This window comes from Rhamphochromis sp. 'chilingali' (assembly GCF_963969265.1).
Source record: "Rhamphochromis sp. 'chilingali' genome assembly, chromosome: 4".
In the NCBI taxonomy this organism is placed as follows: domain Eukaryota; kingdom Metazoa; phylum Chordata; class Actinopteri; order Cichliformes; family Cichlidae; genus Rhamphochromis; species Rhamphochromis sp. 'chilingali'.
Genome location: NC_137948.1, coordinates 8709061 through 8723923, shown reverse-complemented (window position 1 = coordinate 8723923; position 14863 = coordinate 8709061). Strand labels below are relative to the sequence as shown.

Sequence of the window (14863 nt, the reverse complement as noted above, 5' to 3'; positions counted from 1 at the left end):
GGTGGTAGTGGTGGTTGTGTGTGTGTGTGTGTGTCTGTACTTGGATTAATATGTTCTTATCATGCGTGTTTAGGGAGTCGAGCTTTTGGTCAAAGGCAGCTAAAAGTTATTAAAATATTGGTCTTTGCAGCTCTTGCCGATAAGAAAAACACTAAAGCAACTTAAGGCACAATTATATGAAAAATATGTTATGTATGTGGGGGTAACTGGATACATGTACAAATGGAAATATCTAAAGTCCATGAGTATCTTTATTTCACCAGTTTCTCACTTTCTCATCAACACTGACACTTTTCAGACAGGCAGACTGACCTTCCTGCAGCAAGCACAAAAGTAACACAACACAAAAGTAAAAATTTGCCTTCAGAAAACAGAACCAAGGCCTGACATTTATTACAGAAATTTTAACAGATACGATCAGGTACAGGTACGTTGTGCTTCATTTACATTTACAAAGATGCAGAGTGAGAACACAGGTCCAAATTAAGTCATTTACGAACTTGAGTCAGAATAACAAAACAATTCAACTGCTTTAAGAACAGTGTTAGATACGTTGGGAAACATATATTGCAGCTTTGCAGCCTAACTGTACTGCATTTTTTAATAGCCAGTATCCAGGTACCTAAAACACACACAAAACACACATTTAGGCAGCAGTACTTTCAACAACTTAAAAATTGTAAAGACAGTTAAATACTCTAATGAAGCAATATTTATTTATTTCTGTGTGGAGTCATTTTTCTAATTGATATAAAATTAGTTTTCGGTGCTGTCAACAAAGCAAAGGTGGCTATTTTAAGGAATCTAAAAAATAAGACATATAAGAGTTATTTATCATTTTTTTCTCTGACACATAATTCCATATATCTTGCTTCATATATTTGCTGTCTTCAGCATATATCTATAATGTAGAAAGTAATAAAAATAAAGAAAAAAAAAACATTGAATGAGAAGGTGTGTCCAAAGTTTTGACTGGCAGTGTGTATATATATTACATTTAAAGACATAAAATACACTTACATTTTCAGCATCATGCGCCAGTCCTGTATCATGATGTTCCATCTCATCATCTCTAAATTCCTTTATCACCTGTTAAATATATTCATGATAAAACAAATTAATTTAATTAATTAATTACATTTCACTGCACAAAATTCTCAAGCTATTTGGCCTTGAGTTGGTTACATTAAACCCATTTTCTTTTCAAAATAACTGCAAATAACTGAGTCATGAAAAATTTTATACACCGTGGTCAGAAAATGTGTATCTAATAAGAACTGCTTTGTGCTGAAAAGTGCTTTGTCCCCATCTGGAAACATCCAGAGAGGTAGAGTCACTCTTGACAGTATATATGAAAAAGCCACTGGTGAAATGCCAATTTTATTCCATGTGCTATGATCTGTGAAGCTGCGTTGGTGTGTGGAACTTGTCCAAATTAGAAGTTAAATAAACTTCAACCTGCATCAGTGCGCAGTAATAAATGTCAGTAGCCATTAAGTGATGTAATTGTGTAATGGCGAAAGCACTGAAGTCAAAAATGTCAAAAATCATGCTGCATAACCTTGGAGAAATTGCCTATAAAACTGTAAAACTCTCCAAGTAAACCTGAACTGTACTGAACTGCTTAGATAAACAGAAAAAATTCCACCCACGAATAGATTTAACACTGAAAGTCAACAGAGATCCAGGAAGAGAACAAGGCTGTGCCAGAGGTTTGACTGTGGTTGGCTGCTAGGATTGCACTAAACAATAAATGAGTGAAACAATCAACAAAGACAGTTGTAATTTTTTAATAAATGCAATTAGAAATATGCACAAGCTAACTATAAACCCATATGGAAAAGAAATAGTAAAAACATATATGATTTACTCATGAAAGTGGCCACTTTCATGAGTAAATCATATATAAATCATATAAGGCTTGCATGATTTACTCATGAAAGTGGCCACCTTCTCATTACTTTCATATATTTTTTTAGTAAGTATACAAAACATACAAGTTTCATTATATAATTTTTCAAGGGATCTTATATGTGTTTTCACTCTTGTATGCTTTTCATACAAGTTTCATACAAGACAGATAAAAACTTTATAAGATTTATATATATCTTTTCCATATGGGAAAGACCGAGACCATTTCAGACTCATATTGGCATTAATGGGATACAGACATCATTGAATGAAATTTTCCTCAAACAAAATTTAAGGTGGTTTTATTTATTTGCTGGTTAGATAACTCTTACTTAAATGTAGTAATGTTAGTAAAAGGCGATTAGCGATTAGGTACAAAGCTGTATTAACTAGCTTGAAACTGAGTTTAATTGATTAATTATTATTTAGCGTGGCTTGTAACAATCACCATAATCAAAAACATTCAACATTATTTCCATTTTGGTAAGCTAGACTCTAATCTCTTTTTTTTGGAGGGGCAGGTGCCTAATATTATCACCCTTCGGCTCCTCTTTAGACTCAGCTGTTGCCACAATCTCATAATGAACAATATGAATTTCATGCACAGTAAAGGGCAACCACAGAGCAGAGCTACGGAGATAAGAGACTCACTTGTAAGAGTTCAGTGTATCTCTCTGGGTCCTTCTCCATCAGAGTTCTTATCTGGCTGTTATAGTGTTCAGTGATACTCTCTTCCACTGCCACAGTACAGGCCATGGCCCCTTCTTTTCCCAGTAATGCAGATGATGCCCCTTCAAAGAGAGAGATACATGCTGTTAACATTTAATGAAGAGATTTCCTACTGCTTACTGTTTATACACTTGTTAATGACACGTCAGGGAGCCATTGTGAAATTCAATAATCATTACTCTTTGATGCATTTGTTTATCTTCTCAGCAAAATTATGTCTTTATGTGTTGTACCAACCTAATACAAACCCAGCAATATTCCAGAAAGGTAACAGTGCTGTGGGGCGAACTCTGTTCTCAGCAAGAATTTCATTGAATTTCTCAAGGTGTTTCTTTTCTTGATCCCACATTTCCTGTAGGAAAAAAAGCGCAAAGTGTCAAAATTTAGGGACATATACTGATTAGGGCTGTTCGATATAACGATATATGTCAGATGACGATATAAAAACGTCTATCGTTTCATTTTACGCTATCGTTTGATTCCTGGTGTTGCAAAATAAATTGTTTATGGCAATATTTTTCCATCGTTTTGATGGTCACTGTAGTGGCTATATTAATTTCTTAAAGTTCTCTCCTTCTCTTATATTTAATATAACCACACTACGGACGGACAAGCGCCTGTTTTTATGCATTGTCGTTAGCAACAACAACGGTAACAGCATCGCGTGTTCGCTTGTTTATTTTCCACATAAACCTTTCACAATAAAGCTCAAGATCCTGTTGAGACTTTTCAAAGTAAACTGAATCACGTGAAAGAGTATGCAGACTGTTTACGGATGAGAAGCAAAAAGGAGCCATCAGGTGCTAAAAAATAAACCTTAGACTCAAACGTTAGAACAGGCTTTTCCCCGCAGCACGCCGTGTAATAAATACTCACAAAGAAAACGGCGGCCGTTACAACTTATGTATAAAAATGTATCGTTTCATGCATCGGTTAAAACACTGGACTCCAGCTACATGACGCGCAGCTGGAAACACTTCCCCCAAGACGAGCTGCCCGAGATTCACAGAATTTACAGAAAATTTTACATTTTTGTGATTTCTATCGTTATCGGACGATAGAATTCTTATATCGGGATATGAGATTTTGGTCATATCGCACAGCCCTAATACTGTGGGGGCTGTGCGATATGAAAACATACGGACACTTTTAACATAAATTTTAAAAAAAAGGAAGGGAAAATTAAAAAAAAAAAGGGTACAGCTGTCACTTTCATTTTTATTGCACAAAAAAAAAAAAAGAGGCTAAAGTGCAAACTGCACACAGAAACAACTATCCAATGCAGCAGCTAACATGAGATCAGCTCTTTCAGTGATGAGCAATAAGGCCTCTGTTAGTTTACCCTCTATTTCTAACCATTCCTAGTTCTATGTGCCATGTCTGGAGAACTGACTGAAGGAAAGATCTTGTGTATGTCCTCGTTAGGATAAAGATCTGTGGCAGTCAGTGGGAATTTAGACTTTTTATATGGTTAACTGGTAATCATGTGACAATTCTTCTCAGGTTGTAGAAGAACCAGGATGTAATTTGCAGGGGAGTCTATATGTCCCTATAAGTAAGTTTTACTAAAGTTTTTTTAATTTAAAAAAAAAAAAAAAAAAGAGAGAGAAATGAACTGGATTCAGAATTTTGGGAGACTCAGAAACCCCCTAGAAATACTGTTTATCAACCACATGCCTGAGAATTAACATCAAACAGCAGTGAGATGTGCAGCCTGTTCTTTCATCTTATTGAATTTCATCAGCTGTCTGCAAGATCCTGCAGAAATCATGTGCACGGTTTACTGGCTTTACGTGATGGTGCTGCAGCTGCTGTGACAGGCTGATGGAGAGGAACAGACATGCTCGTATGTAAAAAGATCAACCCTAATACGGGCATCTTTCACTGCATCATTCAGCTTATTTCATTTAAAATATTGTATTTAAGAGGAAGGAAGAAGAAGGAAGATTTAAATGGATTGTTACGTTCGACTGGATTGCCTTTGTCCAAAGAGGCAAACATGACACTAAGAGTACTATGCATAATCATTTAATTAAAAGTAATTTGAGTATTCTTGTAAAAGCTGCTGTTATGTTTAAATTTATATAATAATTCAATAAACTTAACCACAGCAACAACTGGGGGCTGAACCCCCTGTTATTTATTTGTTTTTTTTAATAAATTATAATCTTGGTGTGACACAGAAGTAATGAAATGATCAGTTTATATCAGTTTATTCGGTTAATACCTGAATGAATGGCCCAGTCTTCGATCGACCCAACACTGCCATCTGGCCGGCGTAGATGCGGTTGGCTCCATATTCTCCAGCATGGTCCACGCGCAGCATCCGGTGCACCATCTCCTTCTCCTCACTGTCGCGCGGGGGCGGAATTACTCCGTAAGCGCGAGAGCTCTGCTGCAGAGTTAGTGCTAAAACAAAGTAAAAGACGTATGTAAAGCTCCTTCAGTCAACCGCCTTGAAGCTGAAACATTTATAATTACACGACTCTTAAGTGCCCACTATGAAGGTCACGCATTTACTTCGTTTACAAACTAAGTAAATGTCAAGAGTTTGAGTTGAGAAAACTGACAATGACGAGTAATCTATCAAATATTTGATTTAGGCTACATTACGTTTACAAGTGTAGACCCAGTCTAGTCTTACACCTACAGATAAACGTAAACTGTATGCACTGATAGACGCTACATACTGTGAGGGTTAGATAAGTGTTTTTAGCATGTAGCACCGTAGCTTCCAGGTATCACTGCTTACCTCTGCATTTTAAACACTGACGAATCATCGCTGTGCTATTACTCTGTGGCCAGTGGCAAAAAACTCTAAGTGCGGCTGTCTGCATGATAGTCCGGTAATGGTTTAACTAGCTGTGTAATTAAAAAAAAACACGCATCAAACTGACATTGAACGCCAGTAACTGCACGTAACGGACGTCTGCTCTTCTTCTTCGTTTATTTAATTGCGGGCGCCAACTAGCGTTTAGGATGTGTTACCACCACCTATCGAGTTTCCCTCCCTGGCAGGAGGAATATTTTCTCTGTCAACCATCATGTTTCTGAATTAGGTGAACTAAAATTAAACTAAAAACTACGTTTTTGAAGTTTTTGGAATAATAAGTTAAATTGAGGAAAATAAAAACCAGTCAGCTTTTTTTGTTGTAACACAGCCTGGCTGATGATCAGACTTGTTGACAAGATAGCTGCCTAAACAGTAAAGTGTTATATTTTGATCATGATACCTATTTTGAAGGTCGCAAATATTGATCATGCCATTTTATTATATTTAAAAGTCAGGACGAGGCATTAACCCATTACAGTTGGTTGCTGGTTATTCTAATGTGTGAAGCACAGAAAGAAATTTATAGGTTTTGCTATAATTGGTTGGGCATGTTGCACAAACTAATTAGTAAAATAAACTGAGAAGTAAAAGAGGTTTCTGAACAGCCACGTTCAGGACAAAATAACCTTGCTTCACTACAATGTGTCCAATAATTTTTGAGGAATAGTGATTCTTGTGAGTTGTCCCTTCACCTCAGCCTTCATATGACTCTCTAAGCAGGACTGCTGTGGTTAAAAAATAAAAATAAAAATTCAGAAAATTCTTCCAAATGGCATTGAAACTAGCTTAGCTGTTTCAGGCTGTTTTTGCTGTGCGTGTTATACTAAAAGAGTATGAAATACTAATATGCAGTAAGTGAAAGTAGCAATACAACAGTGTTAAAATACAATACAATCCCAGCCTATCTAAGCCTATCCCAGCTGATTACCACTCCTACTCAGGGCAAATATATAGAGACAGAAAAACACTTACTACATGAGCATATCTTTGAACTGCTGGAGTACCCGATGGAAACCTACACAGGCACATGGAGAACATGGAAAATTAATTTAAATTCAATTTAATTCATATAGTGACAAATCACAGTAGCATCGCCACCTCAAGACAGTTTATACTGTAAGGTAAAGACCCTACAATAGTACAGAGAAAACCTCAACAATCTGATGACCCTCTATGAGCAAGCACTTGGCAACGGTGGTAAGGAAAAACTCCCTTGTAACAGGAAGAAACCTCTGGAAGAATTGACAGAAAAGGGGCAGCCACTCCACACAGAAATGCCCCAGTTAACCAGAGGACTCAAACTCAAGATCTTCATGTTATGTGGTGACAATGCTAACCACTCCACCATGTGCTGCCCAGACTCAAACCTCTGTTTATCCGTACTAAATACTAGTTAATGCCTCAAGAAGGAAAACCTAATCATCAGAATGGCTAATTTCAGGATTTTACACGTTATACTATAAGATATTTATTGTTGATTCATTGAGAAGTACATCTCTTTACATTCCCCAGCTTGTTTAGCTATTTTATCCCCTTGTGATTTACTCCCCATATAAGCCTGACCTATGGTTCTATAAGATGTAGTTGCACTAGTGTTTAGTATGTTTAACAGAGTGTATCTGGGCTATTTAGGTAGCCAGTTTGAAAATAATATGTCCCTGTGTAGTTTATTTTGTTCAATCCACTGTAATACTGTTACAATGTATATAATTTTGGAAACAAAGAACACCTTAGAGATCAAGTTTCCTTTGATCTGTCAATCATAACTATATCTGCCTTATTTCCTTTTTAAAAATAGTTTCTATAACTGAAATAAAACTTAATTTTCTTTAAAATAAAGATCAGAGAGAAGAACATGTCAGAATAACTACTAGAAAATGAGCTAAAGACCTCTGTGTTTCCTTATGTAACACTTTGTCTTTTACCATTTAGTCACTTCCCAAACAATTTCTTCCCTTCTGCCCCCGTGCAAAATTATAGTGCATGTATTTTTCCATATGCAAACATGTCTCTTTGTTTGCACACAGATCAAAATATCCTTAAAGGTTCGTCACAGGATGGCATGCTTTTTAACAATCATTTTATTAAAACAATAGCAAGAACCTTAAAGAGAACTGATTTATATTAAAATTTTCTGTAATGATTTTTGTCAGTACTAGAAATCAGAAATTCTCTTAACTTGGATAAAGGTCTGGAAGCAGAGGATCATCAATGAAGCTACCTTGTCTGAAGGTTTGGTTTGTTGATTTTTAATGTGAGGCTTGCAGTCAGCATGAGCAGTTTAGAATATTTTATTAAAATATTGCTTAGCTTACAAAGATACCAGCTCATATTAAGAAAACACAATGAGCTTTGAAGTACTTTATTAAAAATCATTATACCTAAAATATTCAGCACAAAGCTGCAGGCAGTTCTTTGGTGCAAGAAGAAAGCCTGAATATGTTCATCAAGATAACTGAGAAACTAAGATACATTATAAAATGTAGTCTTATTTGGTTCTTGTGCCTCCTCGTTCTCTGTGTTTGCTTCAGCATGACCAGGAAGGACTCAAAGTGTTCTGTTGTATAATCCTCCATTGAGTCACTAGCTGCTTATTGCTGTGCAGGTTCACAGGGTCAGCATTCTGGGCAACTAGTCACTAGCCTGTCGCAGGATTATATCACAACACAAACAAATCCACACTAAACATGTAATTTAGAGTTCAACCAGTTCACTCGGCCTACGTATCTTTGCCCTGTGGGAGGAAAACAAGTATTTAAAGAAAAAAGTAAATAGAGAAGAGAAAATTACCTTCTGGTCGCACATGCTCATTTTTTCTGCATCAAACAAATCATGAGTTTGCCTTTTGTTTAGGCTTGTTATTTAAGGGAGCAGCCGGAAGTGACACAGAATTCAAGACTAAACATTCAAGCGACAAAAATTAGGGTTTTCAGGAGCAACTAGAGATGTTGCTGATAGTCAACAGATGGCAGTGTTGCACAGATTAAGACATTTAAGCAATCTGTCCTCTCCAGCTGGTCCCAGATTCCATGGCAGTTTCAACTTGTTGATATGCACTTCAGTGAGGCCTTCCCAGCATTTTTTTTTTAAATTTTATTGTAAATAAAATAAAAGAATTGTGAAAGTCACCGCCTTAAATCATAATAGCCTGTGGTCTAGGCCTAACCCACCACCTGTCACTGTTATTCCGCTTCATGATATTACTTTGTACTTTTATTTAGTAAAATGTTTCCTGCTTTTGATGAGTAAAAAAGAACTACTTTGACAAAGCACATCAAATAGTTAGGACAGAGGAATCTGTGGAATGATGAGGTCGGCTGCTGCATAGCTGCGATGGTCATGAGTAAACAAGGCCAGGATAGTGAATGGTGGGGTGTGTCGGTTTTGTCTGTGTGTGTGTTTGTGGTGAGACGCCCGGTTATGTGTTTCCCTATCTGTCTGTCTGACTGTGGGTGGCTACATATGTGTGGCTGCACGTCGGTAAATGTGGTTTGCCTTTGTCCTTTCTGCTGGTGTGTCGGCCATAGGTGTGAGTGAGGCTAGATTAAAGTGAGCAACTTTCCTGGGAATACAAACCCAAACAGGTCCTGGGTTGATTTTGTCATTTCTTTTTTTTTAATAGTTGAAATATAATTGTATTTATTTCTTTGTGAATTTACACTATAGCCTAAATCTGTCCTGCATTAGTATAATTTTGTGCTGATCTTTTGGAGTTGGTTACTAAAGGATACAAGTTAATATCCTGTTTTATCTCAATAATGTGGGAACCTCCAGGGCTGATAAATAAAGCCAGTTTAGAACTGCTAGGATTGACTTCTCGAAGCTGCCTCCAAAGCCATAGACACCCATGTTAAAATGCCCAAAGTTACAGCCAAGTAAAGAAAATAAAACCGTTTTTAATTTTATGACTTTTATGGAGGGGTGAATTTTTATAGAAATTCACGAGTTTAAAATATATTGAGGTTTAAACTTCTGTTTAATTATGTGGCCATTTTATATCATTTTATATATCCATTTTATATCAGGTGGGTGGTATTTACTCATGTTCAGCATTCAGCTGTGTTAAAAGACAGTATATGGAGCTTTGGGGTTTCTCAAAGCTCAAACTAATTCCATCCATCCAGCTTCCACTTATCCAGTTCAAGGTTGGGGGGCAGTGGAGGCTACCCCAGTTACTATTGTTACGTTATAATATTATTTTATGCCATGTTATACCCCTAATTAAAGATTGTGAATTATTATGTAGTTTTAGTTTGCATTATTCTCCTGAATTAGAAGAAGCTGATAACTATTGCATTAGTTAAACTGATTTGCATTACATTAGACTGCTGATTTATTGTGGATGAATGATATTGTTTTATGATGTTATAAGAAATACTGTTTGCAGAGAGTCATCGCCTTATTTGTCTGATTAGAAGAGAACAGAGCATGCTGGAGTTTTCTGCCCCATCTCAGCAGGAGCAGATAAAACGGGGAGCCAAGGTCGTAGCTTAGGCGCCGTGTGAGAGAAAAGCATGTGAATGTTTAGGCTTTTATGATAAGGTGGGGGCACCAGAGGCTATAAGAGTTTGAGTAATCCTCCACCATTTTGAGATCAGAGGCTGTCTGCATTCAGTTTCCATCTCCCACGTGTGTGATCATTAAAATCATCGTTTGACCTGACCCGGCCGGACCAGTGTTGTTATTGTGGTTTTTTCTCTTGTCTCCATCCCCAATATTTTGAACCATAACACTATATTGTGTGAGGTGGGGCACCCTGAACAGGTTGCCAGTCTGTCGCCAATTTAGAATCACCAGTTAAACCCTATGCATGTCTTTGGACTGTAGGAGGAAGGAGGAGTACCCAAAGTGAATCCACACAAACTCAGGGAGAACATGCAAACACACAGCGTTGAAGTAAAGGTGCGCTGCACTGTTGTGCCACTCTCCAAATTTAGCTTTCCCTTTAATATCACAATATCATATTAATAACTAAGCTACCTTCAGCTGAGAAGTTCCATCGTCAACTATGGTCAAGTTCAGCTAAAAAAGAAAAAAAGGCCTTTTTTGAATCTACAGAAGGACATAGCTACCATCTATCTGCATATGGACTATTGTTTTTGGTTGCTTGTTTATTTTCTTTAAAAAAGTTTGCTAGAATTTTCTTTGTGGCCTCTTAATACAAGTTTTATATTAATATGGCAACAAGACGTTACTATCTCTTGCCTGCTGGTCAATGCAAGTCAGATATTTAACTCATTTTTTCTCTATTTTTTGGTATCTTACAAATTATGAAGCTATATTTATCTTATAGGCTCCTAAATGCACAGCACTAAAACAGCTGCCTGCTATAGTCGAAACCAACACACTACACATAGCAATCAGAGTAATCTAAAACAGCATAGCTGTGGGCCAGAGAGGTAAGCAGAAGAAGTTCTTTTCATATTGCCACGTTGTTCTCACATCATGAAAATGATTTGATCCTTTATTATGAACACTGTTTCTTATAATTTATTATACTTATTATTACATCTTGTTAAAAAGCTCTTTGGTGGAGAGTAGTACTGAAGTGCTGCAGACACTGAATACCATAATTATTTTAGTCTAACTTTTCTTACATCTTGCACACACCTAAGAAAACTGGTTTCAATCAAAGTTATACATAAAACTATATACATCAGCTAAACTGTATTTCATTGTTATTACAGCATGTAAGTAATATTTGTATTCTGGTTTTCTGGGCTAGAAAACCCAAATGTTTGCCTGGGTCAATGTAACAGAGGTGTGAGGCATCACACGATAAATCAAGTGTTATGATCTTTTAGATCATCTTTAAGCAAATGTCTGACAGATGTACATTAATTATGAAGGCATAAACATTTTGTTTCACATAACAGTGCATATATGAACTAATTAACTTTCAGTTCAAAACTTCAGCAGCACAAAAGAAAATATAGACCAACAGAAAGTGTTCTAGTCCTCAGGTGTGACCAATGAGGGGACTGAAAAACAAACCACAGAGCAGCAGAAGAGTAAAACTGTCTTTTATGTGCACCTGTATGTATGTGTGTCTCTTTGCGTAGTGTTTACATGCATTCAAGGATGTGTGTGAGTCTGCACACCCTTGCTTCAAGGCTCTGGTCAGACGGTGCATAACTGTGGTTGGACGCAGGCTAAGCGCCTCTAGACTACAGTGAGTCAACAATGTCTGCTCTCAGCGAGAGGAGACATGATAGGTCTTGTCTCGTTTGGTCCCTCACTCTTGCGGTGGGACTCCCAAAATGTGAGTGTGTGTGTGTGCGCATGACTTTAAAGTAAAATTAGCTATTTACTCAGATGTAGAATAAAAGCAGAATGCGTCAGTGTCTGTGTTTACATAAGTTATGTTGTACATGATGCCCCCTTAAAAAAAATATGAATTTGGACAAAGGTTTTTAGAGAAGGGCCAAGTTAAGGAAAATTCTGAAGCCTAAGCATTAACTGTTCCCTTTCCTTTATGAACCTTCTCCTCTGTAGGTAGTATAATACCTTAAACCTTCTTTCTTATGCTTTTTCCTGGTTGGTAGCCCATTTTAAGCACAGCTTCTGCCCAATTCTCAATGTCTCAATCTCAGTGTGACACCCTATGACCCATAACTGGGCAACTATAAGAAAATGGACAAATGGATGGATAGATGGAATTCATTAATTAACTTCACCTAACCCTAACCTTAATTGTCGCCTAAATTAAAGAGCAAGTTTATCTGAAAGTTGGGGCATATATTGTGTATTGTAAAAGATGCTGCTTAATTTGATATGATATGTGTCAAGGGGCTCCATCGTATACCAATTTAAAATAAGGCAGACACAGATTAAAAACTGTGACTGTGACCAATAAAAGGTTGCTGGTTTGATTCCAGCTGGAGACATAAACTCCTTTGGGGGTTGCATCAGGAAGGGCATCTGATGTACCTGTTGTGGTGATCTCTTGTGACAAGGGAGCAGCCAAGCGTAGCTTTTTTTAGATTTGTGTGATATACCTCCAAAAACATATTGAATTATTTTATCAAATATATGAAAAGTAAAAGAAAAACATTTGTACATCTGTAAAGTTCATGTTCCTACACTGCAAAATCTCCAGTAAAAAAAAAAAAAAAAAAAAAAAATCTCCAGTGCTAAATTGACACTAGAAAGTGGAAAATAACTAAAAATGCTAGTAATATTTCAGTGTTAGAAAAACAACACTGCTAATGTTAGTCATTGTTAATCTTTAACACTGACTAGGCTACTGTTAGAAATATAACGCTGTCAAAAGTGTTAATTTAACACTCAAAGGAGTGGACACATATAGACACTTTCTAGTGTCAGCACTGGAGATTTTGCAGTATAAGTATCTGATCTGTGAGGATTAGTTTACTAAAATCAATTAATTCTTTTAATTCAGTTTTACTCATTGGATTTTTTGTTCAAAACAACATGTAACTTATGGTGGTTTATAGTGTAAGGTAATGTGCTTAATGTATTAGAGCAAGAACCCCAAAGATTGGACAATTATTTCTTACTTATGTCTAAGTACTTGGGGACAGTGGGGAAGAAGAACTGCCTTTCAACAGCAAGAGATCACCTGCAGATTCAAGGTCAGGGAGATACAGCAATCTGCTATGAACAGCTGAGGGATGAGATGCCTTGTCTGGTTGCCCAGCCTGCATTACACAGATACACACACAAGTGAATTTCCAAGAAATCCAGGGTGACATAACATAGCTGATGTAATGCAGGGTTATACATTGTTATTTACGGCCATAACTCTTATGTCACAAAAAAAATCACTGGAAAGTTTGACTATCTGCTGACTACACAAAGGACTACATATCATTCAAAATAAACACACTGCTTTCATGCAGCTTTTAATTTAGAAATCATCTGAGGCCTATCTTCCACACACTACAGTCTGTATTTGTCTTGCGGTATTGGCGTTAAAACCGTAAAATGTGAATAACGCTCTAATCTCACTGTCTTCCGTACTTTCTGAGCAATGGATGTTTAAAATATGATAGATGAAAATGCAAAATAGAAAGTCCAAATATAGTTTCTAGACAGTGATGCAGGATTCATTATGTGGTGTAGAAGCATACACACAATGCTCCACTTCTCCACATGGGTTACGCGTATTGCATAACATTGTTTGTAAAGCATCATTTCTTCTCCTACTCAAACAGAACAGATTCATCAAAATAGCTGAAAATGCAATAAACACAGTCCCAGTGACGTGAAATTGAAAGAAAGCACATACAGTTTCAGGTAAGTTGTTCATTTCTATGCATGAACTAATACTTGTACAAGAAGATCATGCTGTAGGCTTTTTAAAACTGGACATTTAAAAAGAAAATCCTGACACTAGAAGCCCTGTAGTGGGTTTTCTCAACATACTGGGCAAATTTCCTCAATATTATAAATTCTGAATTTTCATAATCTAATATAAAATCACAATTTGCGATGGGCTTTTTTTGCATATATATTCGATTTATTTATTACAAATTTATTACATACTTTCCATTTTCTTCTTTCCTTTTAATGTAGTAATTCCACTCATAGATAGATTGATAGAGTAACTCAAAATTGTTGTTAGTAGTCATATGTTGGTCTTGTTGTTTTATTTATTTATTGTTGATGTCAAAGCAGCCTGCAAGGTAAGGTGTAGTCTTCTACAACACTTAACCTTAAACCTTAAAAACCAAGGCTACGTCCACACTGATGCGTTTTCGTTTAAAAGCACATCGTTTTCTCTCAGTTTTGGCCTCCCATCCACACTGAGACGGCATTTTCTCTCAAGGAAAATGCAGCGTTTTGAAAATGCTCTCGAAAACACGTACATTTGAAAACGGTGCTTTCGCGTCGCAGTGTGGACAGCGAAAACAGAGACTTTTTGAAAACGATAACACATTTTAGTCATGTGATGCAGTCAAGTGACCAATTAAACTAAGATAGCAGATGGCATGATACAGCAGTTGTTTTGTTTGCTCTCAATTTTGACAGCCCTATTAAAGGTTGATATCAGTTTTTACACGCTTCAGATAGCTTTTCTTCAAATTCTTTAATTCTCCCCCGCTTTTGCAACTTCGTACTTTTGTGTTTTACTCGCAGCAACAACTCCACCTCATTGTCGGACTCTGTAGTTTTCTCTGGTCCCCTCCCCAGTCAGACCAGGAGTGACATGTTTAGCCGCATGTTCTCCTTAAATTGCTGGCTGTCGGAGTGGTGTCCCAGAAACGATGTGGGCTTCATAGATAATTGGCAAACCTTCTGGAGGAAACCTGGTCTTGTTAGGAGAGACGGCATCCATCCCACTTTAGATGAAGCAGCTCTCATTTCTAGAAATATGGACAAATTTATTAACTATCCAGAGTTGGGACCAGGAAGCAGAGTTGCAGT

General features: G+C 36.8%; 1 protein-coding gene across 1 annotated transcript; it reads right to left on the bottom strand.

Moving 5' to 3' along the window:
* Positions 1–350: 350 nt before the first annotated feature.
* Positions 351–5525, bottom strand: coq7 (coenzyme Q7 homolog, ubiquinone (yeast)). Its single transcript, XM_080881105.1, has 6 exons — positions 5393–5525; positions 4868–5049; positions 2878–2992; positions 2563–2702; positions 1021–1089; positions 351–622 (listed from the first exon to the last, which is right to left on the bottom strand). Exons 1-6 carry the CDS (start codon positions 5475–5477, stop codon positions 545–547), a joined length of 669 nt encoding a protein of 222 aa, XP_080737231.1. The 5' UTR covers positions 5478–5525; the 3' UTR covers positions 351–544.
* Between the last annotated feature and the right edge of the window lie 9338 nt (positions 5526–14863).

Bases quoted from the DNA above. Each gene is read 5' to 3' on its own strand.
- coq7 (XM_080881105.1), bottom strand. From the start codon at position 5,477: ATGCAGACAGCCGCACTTAGAGTTTTTTGCCACTGGCCACAGAGTAAT. The intron at 2,993-4,867 runs GTATTAACCGAA...TTTTTCCTACAG, and splicing joins AGACTGGGCCATTCATTCAG to GAAATGTGGGATCAAGAAAA. The intron at 1,090-2,562 runs GTGAGTCTCTTA...TATATTTAACAG, and splicing joins GATACACTGAACTCTTACAA to GTGATAAAGGAATTTAGAGA.